This window comes from Otolemur garnettii, unplaced genomic scaffold (assembly GCF_000181295.1).
Source record: "Otolemur garnettii isolate 467f Iridium unplaced genomic scaffold, OtoGar3 scaffold00101, whole genome shotgun sequence".
Taxonomy (NCBI): Eukaryota; Metazoa; Chordata; class Mammalia; order Primates; family Galagidae; genus Otolemur; species Otolemur garnettii.
In genome coordinates, this window is record NW_003852496.1 from 4,562,979 (window position 1) to 4,580,518 (window position 17,540).

A 17,540-nucleotide genomic window follows, 5' to 3' on the forward strand; every position below is an offset into this window, starting at 1 on the left:
AAAAAAAAAAAAGGGTTGCAGCATTAGGAAGGTTGAGAACCACAGGCTTAAGCCCAAGAGTTGGAGGTTGCTGTGAGCTGTGATGCCACAGCACTCTACCAAGGGCAACACAGTGAAACTCTGTCTCAAAAATAAATAAATAAATAAATAAAATATTTATTGAATTGGCATGGCTGTTCATGCCTATAATTCTAGCACTTTGGGAGGCTGAGGCAGCAGGATTGCTTGAGGTGAGGAGTTCAAGCCTAGCCTGGGCAATTTAGTGAGATCCCACATCTACAAAAACAGAAAAATTAGCACAGGTCTGTAGTCCCAGCTACTTGAGAGGCTAAGTTAGGATTACTTGAGCCCAGGAGTTTGAGGTTGCAGTGAGTTATGATGACACTGTTGTCATCTTGCCCTGGCAACAGAGTAATACCTTGCCTCAGAAAAAATTAAATAAATAAATAAAAATGTTTTTTATTGAGCACTTAATAGTCAGCAGTCAGCTTTCCCAATATGTAGGTTCTGAAGCTGTATATTCAACCAACTGTGGATTAAAAATATTTGGGGGGCAGTGCCTGTGGCTCAAAGGAGTAGGGCACTGGCCCCATATGCCAGAGGTGGCAGGTTGAAACCCAGCCCTGGCCAAAAACAGCAAAAAAAAAGAAAATATTTGGGAAAAATAGAAAAAAAAATACAAATGTTAAAAATATAGTATAACAACTATTTATATAACATTTACACTGTATAAGGTATTACAAGTAATCCAGAAGGGATTTAAAGTATACTATGTAAGCATGCGTTATATGCAAATCATTTTGATTTCAGTATCTGTGGGAGACCTGAAAAAATCTCCCAAGAATACCACGGGACAACTGTATACACAGGGGTGAGGGAAGGTGGGGAAAAGGACAAGATAGGATATAGCAAAAAATAAAATATGCTTTCATGAAGCTTAAATACTAAGTAATCAAAAAGGAAGCAAATAAATTAAGCTCATTACAGACTGTGAAAGTAGCTGAGAGGGTAGTGATTGGAGTCCTGTGATAGAAAGTACCTGGGAAAGACCACCTTAGATAGGATGCTCAAAAAGTGTCTGACTTGAGACCTAAAAAAAAAAAAAAAAACAGAAGAATTCAGCCCGTCAAGAGCCACAGAAGAACATTCTAGGCAGAAGAAACATCAATGGCAAAGGCTCAAGGTGAGAAATAATTTGGCCTATTTCAGGAAGTGAAAGAAAGTCAATAAGGTATCTGGCAAGGAAACAGTGGTAGGAGACAACAAGAGAGGTAGTAGTAGCCAAACCATAAAGCATCTTGTAGGCCATGGTAAGGAAGATGGATTCTGTGTTAAGAGCAATGGGAAGCCACAGCAGGTTTACAGGAGGAACAGGGCATGATCTTTTTTTTTTTTTTTTTAAAGATCGTTTGGGTTGCTGGGTAGAGAACTACCCCAAACTGAGGAGGGGAAGTCAGGAAAGATGACGGTGGTTTGGACAGGAGCTCTGGCTAAGGAAATTTAGAGAAGTGGACAGATTTGAGATACAATCCTGACCAAACTTACTGATGGATTGAATATGTTCATGTAAGGAAAAGGTGGAGTTTGCTTTAACAAATGGGTAGAGAGATCATTTATTGAGACGGAGAAAGTACAGTTTTTAAGGGGGGAAGTCACAAGTTTTGCTTTGCCTATGACAAATTTAAGACCTCTATCCTACATCCAGGTGGAAAACGCATGTGGATCCTAATCTAGAACTCTGATGAGACTTAGGTGAAGTTATTCTAGAAGTCAGCACACTACATGACTCTACATCCTGGTCTGTCGGTCTTCGGGGTACACAAAATAACTACAATACCTCTCCCCGTTCAGCCCTTAGCATCTGCCAGGAGGCTGGACTTTACCCTGCGGGCAACGGGGAGCAGGGAAGATGAGCGCTTGCGGTCAGGCTAGGCTGCAGAGAACTAAAGCCGAGAGGGTTGGGGAGGACTCCGGACAGCTGCCAAACGGGCTGCCACCCTAGGCCACCGTCACGCGGTCCCCTCCGCCCCTCACCTTCCCCGCCGGCCTCCCGCCCCCGGCATCCGAGCCTCCTCTGCCTTCCAGCATCATCTCCTCACTAAGCCTTACTGGGCTTCGCTCTCACCTGCCTCCTCACACCGGGCTGTGCTCTTGCCCTTGGCCTTCTGATGGCTTGATTTGGGTTCCTGCTGCTGCCCGCCCGCCGTGCGCTTACGAGCCATGTTGCCCGGGCGAGACCCGCTTCACCCGCGAAGTAGCAAGGGACCGGATACGGCCCGAGCGCGGGCCCCGCCCCCGGCGCGTCACGCCTCCAACGAAGCTCCGCCCAGTCCCAAAGGCCGCTGTAAACACGGAGGAGCAAGAGGGGCAAAACAAACATCTCCGGGCTTCCGGTGCATTGTGCGCTTGCGCTTCCGGAAACTGGACCTGTTCTCGCGAGAGGCGGGAAAGGGCGCAGGGTTTGACATGGCGGACGACGTGGACCAGGTGAGTGTGTCCCAAGCCCCTCGTCCAGAGCAGGTTTCTCACTCCCAGCCTTGTCCCTGCTCGGCTTCGCGTACCAGGGATGCATTCTGCAAGCTCACAGAAAAGTGGCCGGTCGTGCCTCCCTTTTTCGGGGTCATTGTGGCCTAATCTATCCCGTACGTTCCTTTGCCGCGCCCCCTTCGAATTTTGCCTCAGGCCTGGAGCTCTTTTCTTGTTCTAAGCTTGCCTGACACCTAGTTGTTACTGATTATTACTTTCGTCGCTTCATTTTTTTTTTTTTTTTAGTCTGACCTTTATTTGCAGAATGCATTTATTTGCCTGCCTCATGGAGCTGAAAGATTTTTGGTAGAAAGCGTGATAATAAGGCGTTATTATCATAACTGCAACAATTATTTATTCATTCGGCAAACATGAAGTGAACATCTGCTTTGTATGGGTAGACACTGTTGTAAGCAACAGGGACACTGGCATTAACATATAAGTGATCCTTGACATCCCTTGGAGCTTATATTCAAGAGGAAGACATAAAAGTAGATAAAAATAAGAGCCATAGGAACTGTGATCCAGAATCACATATGGTCTTATAAGCTTTTCACCTGCTCTTCGCTCTTCTGCTATCTTTGTGGAGCAAGCCACACTTCATTCAGCTTCATATTGACATCTCTTTCATCAAAGAGGAATTCACCTGGGTGAAATAGCACTCGCCCCCACTGTGCTTACTCTGGTTTATTTTTCTTCATAGCATGTTTTTTTTTTTCACACATGCATTAAATATTTGGCTCTTGAACGTGTTATGTTTCCCCCACTAGAATGTAAGTTCTAAGAGAGCAAGATTTTTATTTGGTTCACTCTTCTGTCCTTGGGTTTTAGAACAGTGCTGAACTCAACAAATATTTATTGAGTGAATTAGATGATAAGAAGAGGACGCTTTGAAAAGGCAATATTTAAAGCAACAGGATGAAAAAAGGGAGGCAATGGGCATCCCAGACAGAGGCTTAAGTAGCAGTAAGTTACTGTAGTGTGTATATTGTTATAGTATTATAATTATTTATTTATGTGCCTCTTTACACTAGAATGAGCTCTGTAACATTGTAACCCAGTGGTTGGTTATCTGGTCTTTTACACAAACACCTGTTGAACTCAGGAGGGTTCGGCAGCAATTGAGGTCAGGTTTTTTTGTTTTTGGTTTTTTTTCCCCGCTCATCTAGCCTTTTGAAGGTATAGAGCCTGTTATAGTCATAACTTTCCTCTATTGGCCTCATGTACTCAACTGAAAAAGCTCTCCTTGAATAATCTTACTAACTCTATGGCTGCAACCCTCCCTTCCATGTGGATGGCCCCAATTCATTCTAGCCCTGACCCCTGAAACCTATGTTTCCAACAGTTCTTTAATAATAATAATGGGAACCATTTCTAAGTATTTTTTATTTACCAGATCCTATTTTAAATGCATTAGCTAGTTTATAAGACCTGAAGTAAGCTTATGGCTTCCTCATTTTACAAATGAGAGAGCTGAGAATTAGAGATGGCATGATTTTTAATCTCAGATCCTAAGTTTCAAATCAGATCCAGGGGTTGAATCCAGACTGCTTGACTCCAAAGCCAGTGCTTTCAACCAGTATTCTTCAATACTGTCTACTACATATATTCATCTTACCAGCCAGTTAGCAGCCTAAACTCAACCTGCTGAGTTTAAATCTTCCTTTAAATCTTCACCTCTGCTTAGTGTTCTGACTAGTGTGTGGTAGGCATTCAGTGAATATTTTTCAAATGATATCTGAGATAAAGTCCCTGAGACTGACTCCCTGTATCCTGAAATCGGGTCAGGCAGTTTGGATTTTGATGATACAGAGTACAGTCCTGATTATTTTGGTGTATAACCCGTTCCTGTGTATGTATGTATTTTAACCATCATTTACATAGCACTATGTGAGAGGCACTGTACTAAGCTTATATATATAAGATTTAAGCCTCACAGTAACAGTATTCAGCAGTCACCATTGTTATCTCCATTTTACATATTAGGTGAAGAGAAGTTAAGTGACTTACCCACTGTCACACTACATTGTGATTTGAACTCTGTCTACAATATCTCAGTTCTTTCCGCATTACTAAACCTGTTTTCTTTTATCAGCAACAAACTACCAACACTGTAGAGGAGCCTCTGGATCTTATCAGGCTCAGCCTGGATGAGCGAATTTACGTGAAAATGAGAAATGACCGAGAGCTTCGGGGCAGATTACATGTAAGTAAATTTATCAGATTACCCTGAGAGATGAGATTGTGTGCTTGTCCTTGCTTTCTACCCACTCCCTTGACGTGTAAGCACTGTCCAGTGTGAAGTGATGTATTGAAATGTAGACAAAAGGGAGAAAGCTGTGTTTCCACGAGCCAAACAAAACTGTATTTTATTCATATTTTATTAATAACATTATTTCTCGGGGCAGTGCCTATGGCTCAGTGGGTAGGGCACCAGCCCCATATACTGAGAGTGGCGGGTTCAAACCCGGTCCCCGCTAAAGAACAACAATGACAACTACAATGACAAAAATATATATAATGTTATTTCTCTTACCAGAAATGTGTCTATTATGGTACATTTCCATTCCCTACATTTTTTTCTCTTATGTTTATTTGTAAATAATGTTTTATTTATTCTCCATTCTTACTAACATTCTACACTAACATGTTAGTATACACAAATACTTCTGTTATGAGAAGTTAAGCAGCACAGAAATATATACTGTAAAAGGTAAAGTCCCATCTACACTATTAAAAAGTGGATTGTTGGCCTGGTGCCTGTAGCTCAGCGGCTGGGGCACCAGCCACGTGCACTGGACCTGGAGGGTTCGAATCCAGCCCCAGCCTGCCAAACAACAATGACAACTACAACAAACAAATAGCCGGGCGTTGTGGCAGGCACCTGTAGTCTCAGCTACTTGGGAGGCTGAGGCAAGAGAATCACTTAAGCCCAAGAGTTTGAGGTTGCTGTGAGCTGTGATGCCACAGCACTCTACCCAGGGTGGCATAGTGAGACTCTGTCTCAAAAAAAATAAAAAGGGGGTTGTCCTTTACGTGTATTTACACATATATACAGGGTAGACATAAAAGTCATGTGCAGTTTAAAAGAGTTTAACATAGTAAATTGTACACAAACTTAGGCACACCCTGTACACCTCTGTATGTGTGTGCATGTATTTACACTGTGTGTACTACCTCTACCAAAAAATGGATCTTGCTATGCAGATTTTTCAGCACTTTTTTTCACTTAATTTTTCTTAGAAATCATTGATCTTGAGTATATGTAAATCTTTATTCTTTTTAATGATTTCACAGGATACATATGACAGAAGTGATATTTACATTTCTGTTTTTCATTTCTTACTATAAATAATGTTTCAGTAAGCATTTCATACATATTTCTTTGTGCGTATCTACAGGTGTTTTCATAAAATTGGTCCGTAAGGGATCTCATTTGTTCTTAAAGAATATACTGAAGGTGTTGCCCCACATTGATAATTTATTTTCCTAAGCATATTGTTTCTATGACTCTCCCTCTACCCTAAAGTGATTAAAAATAGCTAACATGTTGAGCATCAACTATATGCCAGGTGCTGTTATTGTACGTGTTTTGTCTGTTACATCTCATTTAATCTTTATAATCATCATCAGAAGATTGATAGCTAATTATCCCTGCTTTGCAGCTGAATGCAGCGCAAGCTCAGAAAAGTGCAGTCACTTCCTCAAGGTGACATAGCCAGTAAAGGGACAGCCACAATGTGAGACTAGGTTCTAGGCAGGCTGATCTTATCCCAGCTCTTTAGTACTGTGGTGCCACCTTCCATAAAACATAAAGATGAAAAACCTCTGGGCTTGAGAAGGAAATGGGGACCTAGGAAGTCTTATACGGCTAGCCTTAAGGGAGCAGGCACTCCAGGAATGGAATAATAGCAACCTTAGAAAGAAAAACAGAATTGAGCTAAGTCTGTGGCACATGGAGAGACACCCAGAACAGACATGGTAACTCTTGGAAGCTTCTTCTGTTTCCTGTGTAGACTTGATTGTCTCATACTGAGAATATTATTTTCTGACCCTCAATTAGACATTTTCATTCTTGTTAATATGCCCTGCTTACCAGTTTCCCGTATGGCTGGTAGACTACTCTTATTTTGATGCGAGCAGGTGAACCATTTAATACTTTGCTAGAAGTAAACATGAGTGAGTTGTGAACCCAGGAGGGTGCCCTTTCAGTAAAATGTATGACCTTTGGAGCTTGGATTGAGTATCTTCATTGCAGCATTTCTTGATTGAGCCCACAGGTGCCAGATCTAAACCTAAGTTCTGGATAAGTGGTAAAGAGATTGTTGCTCCTCTTACTTTACCTTCATGGTATTTAGTCTCTTGGGTGCCTTTAGAAGACTGCAGTGCTGTCATCTGAGTAGTTAACCAAAAGAAGTTTATCTCCTTTACTGTATTTGTCTTGTCATACTGTTACAGGTAGAATTGAAGGAAGCCTACTGATGAGTGATTAATTTGATATTTTTTTGAATTATATTGATATTATAAATGGATTAATGATATAAATGATTATTTATTTATTTATTTATTTTGAGACATAGTCTCACTTTGTCACCCTTGGTACAGTGCCATAGCTCACAGTAACCTCAAACTTTTGGGATCAAGTGACTCTCTTGCCTCAGGCTCCCTATTAGCTGGGACTACAGGTGCCCACCACAATGCACCTGGCTATTTTGTTCTGTTTGTTTATTTGTTTAGGAGGCCAGAGCAGGGATCAAATTTACCAGTCCTGGAGCATGTGGCCAGCACCCTAACCACTGAGCTATGGGCACCCAGCCAATATATTTAAATATAATTTGTATTTAAATGAAGTGACTGCCTTAGATAACAAGTAGGATATATATTTAGAAAATAATTTCAAGTTACTTGGGGTAAATTGAGGGGGGGCATATAAACAGTTTTATATTTTTATCAGTTTAAGTTATCATTGGAAATGGTTTGTGAAAAAGTATTAGTACAGCAGGGTTATTTTTTATTTGAATGTAAAAGTTTGTGATATAAGTATCAAGTATGTACTTATAATTCAGCTATTTGCATATTATAACCCTTATTCATTGTTTCTTAATTTGATTATTAAATTTCTGGGTCTCACCCTCCCACTCCAGGCTTATGATCAACATTTAAATATGATATTGGGAGATGTGGAAGAAACTGTGACTACTATAGAAATTGATGAAGAAACATATGAAGAGATATATAAAGTAAGTCATACGGTTCTGTGCCTCACTTCAGAAATGTCGACCGTTCTGCACACCCAACAGTGTGACACATGCTTCTGGAAAGTAGGTGTCGTGTTTTAACACCTACTTATGGCTTGGTGTAGAGTGTAGCAATTAAAAGCAAGGGCTTTGGAGTCAGACAGACCTGGTTTCCAGTACTGGCTTGATCACTTCCTGCCTGGGCTATGTTGGGCAAAGGAATTAACTTTGCAGATTTCCTGTTGGTAAGCAAGAATACTACCACTTCCTCATCTGATTTCCAGATTCAATGAGATATGATGATGCAAAGTGCCTATGTGTGCTAGTGTGGTGGATTTTTTTTTTTTTTTTTTGAGGCAGAGTCTCACTATGTCACCCTTGGTAGAGTGCCGCGGCGTCACAGCTCACAGCAACCTCCAACTCTTGGGCTTAAGTGATTGTCTTGCCTCAGCCTCCCAAGTAGCTGGGACTACAGGCACCTGCCACACACCCAGCTATTTTTTTGTTGCAGTTGTCATTGTTGTTTAGCTGGCCCAGGCCGGGTTTGAGCCTGCCACCCTTGGTGCATGTTGCTGGCACCGTAACCACTGTGCTACGGGTGGTAGATTTGAGCTAACATTAATATTTGAAACAAAAACTGAGAAATTTTAAAATATTTGTTAAAAAATAATCTATCATGTTATGATTAGTAACATTTTTATGAATAGTAACTATATTTTCTAAAACAGTATTTAGTGAAGAGTGTCTTTGTTTCATATTTTTACACATTTTTTAAGTGCCTGGCTTATTGATGACAGCCAGGTTCTCGTATCCTTTTTTCTGTTGTAGTAGTTGGAAAATAGGAGTATGTTTTTGTGGATACTCCCCTATGATACTACATCCAAACTCCACAAGTGATGGTTTGTTGAAGTTTAGTTGCAGTGTGGAATCTGGAGCCACATCATTTATAATATTTAATTATGAACTTTCCATACACTTGTTACATGAAGAGTCACTGGTCTGCCTTGCACTTCTGGTGGCTCTTTCATTTGTATATGATTTGGCTACATCAGGCACCAGTCATTGAGGAAATACTAATTCGCTGAGTTATGCAGATTATCCAAATAGTAACACATCTCATTGTTCAAAATATTTTTTAAAACCACCTTCATTAATGTGGTTTACTAATGATCTCATCAGAAAAGTCTTTAAGTATTATGTTAGGGAGCCAAACTCTGGCTCTTCTAGAGCATAGTGGTTAAAAACGTGGGCTGAGATTTCAGGACTGCAGCAATTCAAATCTCAGAGCTCTTTTCATTTCATGCATAGCGTGGTGATACTTTTGTTGTTAGCTTTATGGTAATTCCCTGTATTGATGTCCTATAATTTATTTAACTAGTTTTCTATTGGACGAGGTAGCCATTATAGATGAACAGATAGCCATTTCCAGTCTCTTGCTAGTACAGACTATCCTGCTCCAAATAACTTTTATTTGGAAGTGTACATCTAGAGTAATTCATACTTTGATTTCTAGAATGGAGATTCCAGGAGAACAACTTTATGTTTTATTTCTACGTTTAATGCCTATCTTAGTACCTGACACATACATAATGGACACTCAATAAATGTTTGCGTGAGTGAACTTCAGTTTTAATCTCAGGCTGAATCAATTAGTTTCAAACGGAAAAGATTCTGTTTCATTGCCAAGGACTGCAGATCTAAGCTGTGTTACCTATCATACAATACACACAAAAAAAAAAAATTCTGAGTGAGATTCACCACCAATAGAAAATTTTTCTGATACTGAGTTTATAGCATACCTTTTTTTAACCTAAAGGACTAAAGTTTGCACACTGAACCCCTTGTGATAGACCATGTCCCTTTCTTTGTCAAGAATTAAGTGTCTTTTACCTCATATCCTGCCTGGATGATACGAACAGACAGCCCAAGGTAGGAAACTCACACATGGGTTGTTGAAAGTATACTCATGGACGTACTTGTTAATGTTGGCTGGTCTACGGGAACAATACCCACCCACCACCAACCCAGAGTAGCTCAGGTGGTTGATAAACTGCATCTGAACTGAGAGAACTATGAAGAAGCTGTAAATTCTGTTAGGAATCCGTAGCAGTGGGCTTCCCTGCATGCATCATAACCTTCATATTATTGTGTGGCTCTCCTTGGTGACCATGAAGCTCCATTCACGAAACTGTTATGAGAGATCTTTGTGGAGCTTGGGGCATTTAAGCCAGAGCAGCTCCTGCATCTCCCTGGTAATGGAGCTGTTATTTGGGCAGCTAGAGAAGAGTCACCGGAATGCTGTAAAGACTTCCACTTAGAAACCTGCTGCTACCTGGCTGGCACACTGTGTTTTCTTAGCACAGAGCCATGTACATTAGTGTCAGCATGGCTGTCTTAAGTTTTGTGAATTTGATAGTTGGGTTGTTCTAAAAAATGAGTGATAGTGGGTGTTGTGGAACCCTGCTTCCCACACAGAACACAGTCATCTCCACTGCAAAGGAGGCAACCAGGGCCTGGGACCTCCATGCACTTTGCAGTGCTTCCTGTCATATCCATGTGTGGCCCTTTGTGTTACAGAGACCTATACACCAAGAAAGATGAATTACTTGCCCCTCCACAGAAGCAGCAGGATATCCACAGTAACAAACTCCCTGTCAGAAAGGAAAGAGTGAGGTGTGAGGCAGTTACAGTCCCTTGCAATGGCAAATCCCTCTGGGAGGCGTGACTGCTCCCTGTCTGTCCCAGTGTTTGGAACTTCTACTAATGTAATTATGGTGTCCTGTCTCTTTACTTGTTAAAACTGGCCACACTAAGTGGGGGCTGCAGAGTTTTCATGGCCAACTTTTTTCTATGCTGGAAGACTCAAGTAGTCGATGCTTTTTTTTGGCCCAGGCTTATGATTTCTTTGGCAATGTAATTTTTTTAAAAACTGAGAACTTCATAAGTTTCTGATCTATCTACATCCAAATAATTCACTGGGCCAATAACCACAAAGTTTTCTCCTAAGCATAGTTACAGGACTCCTTTATTTCTTTAGTTCCTCACCTTTATTCTGCTCCTTCAAATTAATGTTCTATCATTGAGGCTGTTTGCTACCCAGAATTTGAGTGGAAAGACAACACCCTTAATCTGATCTTTGCCTCAGGGCTGAGTTTGTTTACCTGAGAAGTTTTACTGGACCTGTTTTTCAGAGCTCTTTTTCATACTTATCTTTTGCAGCAGTGTTTTCAACCTTTTTTATCACACATGCAGAAAGAGTTAAAAATATATATATATACTTACTGTGCTTTGAACTCCTTTCGAAAATAGTATGATTAATGATCTTTAAAAATTTTCATCCCACACAGGTTGAAAATCACTGTTCCACAGTTTGGGGTTTAAAAGCCCCAGTGGCTTTTCTAACCTTTCTAACCTAGAATTCTATTTCATCTCTGCTTGAAAACCATTTGGTTCTTCCCTGGGCTATTCTTGCTTATACTGCTCTTTGCATTAGGTTCATACAGCACCTGCTCACACTTGGCCTTTGCCAGCCTTCCTCCTGCCCCTAGGGTCTGTAGGTTTGGGAGGCCCTTGAACTGCCCACCAGGTTTTTGCTAATATTTTTCCAAGGCTTAATATTAGGATTTCAAGCATTCTGTGTGTTGCCTTACTGCCTGAAGCCTGCCCACTAAGCTGATGCGTCAGTAGTTCCATGTGTGCCACTGCTGTAGCATGGAGAAGTAATGGCTCAGTATAGTAGAAGTTAATGTCTTGCCCACATGACGGTCCTGGTGAGCTCTTAGGTTAGCACAGTAGCTTTCTTCCAGGTAGAAAGTCAGGAACCCAGGCTGCTATTCTTGATGCCTCTGCTGTCCCCTGAGTTCTTGCCATTATCTGAGTTCATCCAGTGATAGGAGAACAAACACAGGAGGGTCCGTGGGAGGTTTGCGGGTCAGCCTGGGTGGGATAGGAGAAGGAACACAGGGGGTCCATGGGAGGTTTGCGGGTCAGCCTGGGTGGGATCGGAGAAGGAACACAGGGGGGTCCGTGGGAGGTTTGCGGGTCAGCCTGAGCGGGCCTGTCACATCTCTTCACTTCCCATTGGCTAAAACTCAATCCAGTTGATCTGGTTGCAAAGGGAACATAGAAAATATAGTCTTGCTACATGCCTAGGAAGAAGAGGAGAATGAAATTTGGTGGGAAGCACCGTTCTCTGTTAGGAAAAGGTAACAATTAATAGATTGGTTCTTTGTGCTACAAAGGTAAATGATTAGTTTTTTTAGCCCCATTTTTTGTGTGTCATGATAAATCCATTTTTTAACATTTCTTTCACATAAAAATTTATATAAATGTGTTCTGTATTTTTCTCTTCCAGTCAACAAAACGGAATATTCCAATGCTTTTTGTCCGAGGAGATGGCGTTGTCCTGGTTGCCCCTCCATTGAGAGTTGGCTGATACAAAGAATTTATCACCAGGGAGACTTTGTCCAGTTGCCGCTTTAAATGTGCAAGACATTCAAGAGAGAAACCTGCGTACATTGCTATATTAACAAATGACCAAGGATCTTCCACTCCTGAAATGAGTTAGTTGGTATAACTCACAACTCCTTAAGCTAAATGTCATTTTTATTTTTCTCCAACATTTCCAATAAATGTGATCACCAAGGTCAGAACTTTTTTCAAAGGTTTGTTTGCTCCATTATTCTTACAGTTTCTTTAGATTAAATTTGATATTTTTAATGCAGTTCTCCTATCTTGTGAATTCTTTGAAGTGAGCACATGTCTTCCATTCACTTGGTACCCATTTATAGTGCACTATGTTGGAGGCACCAGGTGGTGTTGGGAACTAGTTTTATCCGGATGCTTCCTGTTGACAAGTCTTCTAGGGAGGCAGTTTAAACCAGAAAATCCTCGGCAGTAAGATTGATGCTGATAGAACAATGCACACAGGGAAGAGCTCCAAAGTCAGAAGGGGGTTAGGGGTCATGTGTCATTACAAACTTGACATCGCAGTGGAAAGCACAGCAAAGCAGCATTTCTCTTCTCTGGCTTGATTCACACCTAAGAGGATGCTTCACATACACCTGTGTGGTTCAGCTTAGTCACACCTACCAATGCTGTACTTCATGACAGAGAAACCCTTTCTCCACTCTTGGATCCTAGGCCTTAATGATGAAGAGTCTAAAACAATATCTAAGTGGCACAGTAAGACAGAAAGTGGCTAGAAGCAAAGCTGTTTTTATTTCTATCTTCAGTCAGCCAGCACTTAAGGCTTAAAATGGAAAGAATAAGGTATATGTGTATAACAATCTCTAAAACTTTATCAAGACAGGACTTATTTTTCTAAAAGATAAGTTAGAAAAAAAAACAGCTTAGAACCTGACATCCTCCACTAAGTAGGTCATTTTACTTTGAAATGGAAAATGCCTCATTTGTGGATGGCTTGTATGTAAATGTGCTGAATGTGTTTGTTGACCCATTGTCAAGCATGGTATGCTAACGTGCACAGTATTTTAAGTCACATACAAGAAAGGTTCATTCAGTCGACATTTTATTAAAAAGATGTTATTCATTGTACGTGTCCCTGCAAGTTCACAGAAAAGAGAAAAGCAAACGAGCACAAGCTGATGGATGTTTTATCTTACCTGAGCAGTCAGGAGAGACACACTTCCACTCCCACATTTTTTTGTTTTTTGTTCCTTTTGAGACAGAGTCTCACTATGTCGCCCTCGGTAGAGTGCTGTGGTGTCACAGCTCACAGCAACCTTAAACTCTTGGGCTTAAGCAGTTCTCTTGCCTCAGCCTCCCACGTGGCTGGGACTACAGGCGCCCACCACAATGCCCGGCTACTTTTCTGTTGCAGTTGTCGTCATTGCTTAGCTGGCCTGGGCTAGGTTCAAACCTGCCAGCCTCAGTGTATGTGGCCGATGCCATAACCACTGTGCTACGGGCACTGAGCTAACTACTCCCACGTTTTGTCCTTAGGATTTAGTGGTCCTAAGAGGTAACTGACCTCTTCACCATGTCCTGTTCATTGTTGAAAGAGTGAGACGGGCAACTCTAGCAGTAGCAAGAGGCTGTTCGTTTGGATCCCACTTTCTCAAGTAGAACCCTTACCTAAGTGATGATGATATTCAACAATAATTGCCATAATTTGTTGAACAAAGTTCATCAGGCAAGGCATTTTATATACTTAGTTTAATTTTTACAATTGCAGAAGAAACCGACCATAAGTCTGTGGTCACACGGCACGTGGCAGCAGGATTGAGCAGTCTGACTCCTGCCTGTGGGAGTCTTTGATAACGTACACTGTGCCAAGGCCCTGGCTCTGGGTAGTAAGTTGAGTGTGTATGTTGCAGTTGAGTTTTGTGTACCTGTGAAGGTGACTGTCCACCGCAAGCATGATATGACAAGCCATCTAGCCCTCTTGCTCTGCCACCCTCTGCAATTTTCTCCAGCATTTGCCTTCATTTTTAGGGTGTCTGATATCCACACTTAGTATCTGGACACGGTCTTTATTCTTGGTCATGTCATCTTTCTCCTGGAACTGATAACATTGCACTAGAGCTTTTGGCTGTGAGAACTTGTTTACACACAGGTTTCTAATGAACCTTGAAATCTGGCACAGTTACCTTCACAGGCACACAAAACTCAACTGCAACATACAAACATCCACGTACTTCCCAGCTGCTACATACAGGGGGAGGCGTTAACCACCTGAGTGCTACCATATGGAGGGAGAAGAAAGAGCGTAAATTTTGTGAGCCCTTTTGGAGTTGGGACTTAATCCACAGCAGGGACAGCTGAAGCAGGGCCCTGCCGCCATCCTCCATGTCAAGGTTGCCTGTACAGGTTGGCAGGGGCACTGTCCTCTTAGGGGTCAGTCATTCTGCCAGAGAGACCCCAGGAACCGTGTCTTGGACTTCTGGGGCTTCACAGCACTCTGCTCTGGCCAGCCGGATGGCCCATGGTCACTGGAACTGGTGACTGGTGGGTTCTGCCACATGCTATCACTTAGGTCAGGGGAAGCCTCCACCATCTTTTCTTCAGAAGCTTCTCCAGCAGGTATAACGCCTGGATCTCTGTCTCGTGAAAGAGATTGTTAGGAATTGTCGCCTCCCATGAAGAAAGATGGACAGACAACATGGAGGCCCACAGGTTCATTTTAGAGACGAAATGTCCCCAGTCGGAAACCCCAGCAATTTGGGTTCTAAGTTAAACTAAAATTGTGAGCTACAAATAGACAATTTTCAAATTTCAAACAGTGATTTTTGAAGATCTGCTCAAACTGTAGGTGTCATCCTTCAGGGCACTAAAAGGAAAACTTCGGTTTTACACAGCCTTTTATTTATTCTTTCATAAAATGCAGTAGAGCCTCCACAGTTGACCACCTCCCCACGTTGATCACCTCAAGCTGACCTAATTTTCATAGACTAGACATGCACCACATGCACACGTCAGTATATTAGGCCTAGTTCTGAACGTTGACCAGTTTGTTACAGTCCCTTGGGTGGCAGTAAGGAGTACTTAGCTATTACCCACATTGCTTTTACCTGCAGCCACAAGGGTAAGAATGTGCCATTGTGTGAACAGTTGCCAGCTGTGAGTAGCATTCCTGTGTTGAATATGGAAAATAACCGACAGTTCCAAAAGTCATTCTGACTGGATCAAGAAGCACAATCGATGTTTCTCTAGGTCACTCAGTTCTGCTAAACTATGTGGGTTTCATTCAAAAGCAAACTCTTCCCTATAGCAGATTCAGGTTTCCAGTCTACCTGCCTGCCAGCTGCAGTAGTCTCATTCTTGACTGGTCCATGTGCCCTTCTGCAGGCTAGTCACTATGGCAATGGCCATGAGAACGTAGGGCTCTGACTGGCCACGCCAGTCACACGCCCATTCCTGAACTGAAGAGCAAGGTTATCCACACCCGATGGACCAGCCATCTGGGCTGTGTGAAGAGGGAGGGTAGTTGTCTGAAGGAAGCCAGTGGGAAGGGGGAAGGAGGTAGGAGACAATGCCTACTATGTACGGAGAGCTTTCTGTCTGCTCTGACTTACAGAAAAGTAAATCCCTTTGGTAATTTATTATTAGTGACAAGTTCCTTGAGAGGCATCTCAGAGAGACACTATGAGTTTAAGCCATTGTTCCAGAATCTTGGAGGAGGTTCTGGAGCAGCCTGAGAGGGGATCAGTATGGGTAAAGCTCAGATTGTACCATGACAGGGCCTGATGGCAGCTGGAGTCAGGTGGAGGGCAGCAATCTCGTGTTCTTGGCACTGGGGACCAGTTTCATGGAAGACAATTTTTCCATGGACTGAGATGGAGGGATGGTTTGGGGATGATTCAAGCACATTACATCTCCCCCTCAGAGTATCAGGCATTGGATTCTCATAAGGTGCACACAACCTAGACCCCTTGCATGTGCACTTTACAGGAGGATTCATGCTCCTATGAGAATAATGCCAGGAGGCAGAACTCAGGCAGTGATGCCAGTGATGGGAGCAGCTATAAATACAGATGAAGCTTCACTCGCTCACCTGCCGCCCACCTCCTCATGTGTGGCCTGGTCTGTGGGCTGGGGGTTGGGGACCATAGATCTAGGGGGTCTAGATGGGGGACTCCCACACAGGGGGCTGTTAGGCTGGGGGTCAGTATTAGGGTCCTCTGAGCTTGTGGGAAGGACAGGATACTGGAACAGAGTGAACTGAGGAGCACTGAGGCCCATCGGATGAGTTGCTCTTACATACGCACAGTCCCTGGCACAGTAAGTGTTGGATGGGTGAATAGTTATACAACACGAGGCCTAGCGACGTTACTATTTGGGATCATCATTGTGGATGGAAGGGTCAAATGGTGCCTTCAAAGAAGGTGAACTTTGTGTGATATTTTCCAGACACATGGGGTGACCTTCCCACAAGTGGACAATGTCTCCAACATTTTTACCCTTCTGGCCGTCTTCCCCATTACCACCCCTGAGGATATCAGTACGTGCCAACTGGGCATACCTAACTAGTTATCAACTGACATGGAAAACTAACACCAAGAAATGAGGAAGACGAGGCCAAATAGTTTAAATTCCTTTTAGACTCATTGCTGCACTTTAATAAACCAGAGCATGTAGATTCTTATTCCCTTGGCTAGCTACTTCTAGCAGCTTCCGGGGTGTGGAAACAGAATGCCTCACTGTGGTTTCTGATATTGATTACTCCAGAGAAATGTTTTCTCGGTGCTCATCTCACCCACCTGCAGTGCAGTAGATGTCAGTAGAAGCCCCGGTGAGTTGGAAACTGACCCCAGACATCTAGCAATGCAATGGGGTCAGAGAAATCTGGCTTCAGATCTCCGCTCGCTGTATACCCACTGGACAAATGCCGTGTGTCCTAAGTTGGTTGTAAGGACTAGAAAGTGTCTCTGTGAGCAGCCCAGGGCGGTGCTGGAATGTTGCTGTCACCTCCCTGTCACCAGAGTGAGACAGCACAGAGGTGGAATGGGCATCAAATGTGCCCTGTGTGCCAGGATCTCTCAACAGAAGAGTGAACAAGGCCAACTAAACGGATGACGCCAAGTGCTGAAATGGACCTTAGGGGGGTGAGGAGAGTGGCCAGTGCTGAGGAGGGTCAGGGGAGGTCTGTCTTTGGAAGGAACATTCAAGCGGACATCTATAAGAGCAGGAGGTGAGAACAGTGTTAGAAATCGAACACGCCAGACTCGGCGCTATCACCTGCGTGTTTTTGTGAACTTTGGCAAGTGTCTCGCCCTTTCTGGGCCTCAGTTTCTCACAGGAAGGAAGACGGTACAA

The 17,540-nt window shown here is 42.7% G+C and overlaps 2 protein-coding genes across 2 annotated transcripts in view; one reads left to right on the forward strand and one right to left on the reverse strand.

Annotated features, from left to right (window-relative positions):
- The window catches only part of XPC (XPC complex subunit, DNA damage recognition and repair factor), a 36,399-nt gene extending 34,129 nt beyond the window's left edge, over positions 1 to 2,270 (reverse strand). The window contains exon 1 of the mRNA XM_012809249.2: positions 2,126 to 2,270. Coding sequence (XP_012664703.1) covers positions 2,126 to 2,222 — 97 coding nt within the window. The 5' untranslated portion in view covers positions 2,223 to 2,270. The remainder of the gene's footprint in view (positions 1 to 2,125) is intronic.
- Positions 2,271 to 2,434: 164 nt separating this feature from the next.
- LSM3 (LSM3 homolog, U6 small nuclear RNA and mRNA degradation associated) lies at positions 2,435 to 12,419 on the forward strand. The gene is made up of 4 exons (XM_003796216.2): positions 2,435 to 2,487; positions 4,622 to 4,732; positions 7,671 to 7,766; positions 12,118 to 12,419. Exons 1-4 carry the CDS (start codon positions 2,467 to 2,469, stop codon positions 12,196 to 12,198), a joined length of 309 nt encoding a protein of 102 aa, XP_003796264.1. The 5' UTR covers positions 2,435 to 2,466; the 3' UTR covers positions 12,199 to 12,419.
- The last annotated feature ends 5,121 nt before the right edge of the window (positions 12,420 to 17,540 follow it).

What these genes read in the sequence shown, in the direction of transcription:
- LSM3 (XM_003796216.2), top strand. Translation starts at nt 2,467, where the DNA reads ATGGCGGACGACGTGGACCAG. An exon ending in AGCTTCGGGGCAGATTACAT is followed by an intron (nt 4,733 to 7,670) that starts GTAAGTAAATTT and finishes CTCCCACTCCAG; the next exon opens with GCTTATGATCAACATTTAAA. An exon ending in CATATGAAGAGATATATAAA is followed by an intron (nt 7,767 to 12,117) that starts GTAAGTCATACG and finishes TTTCTCTTCCAG; the next exon opens with TCAACAAAACGGAATATTCC.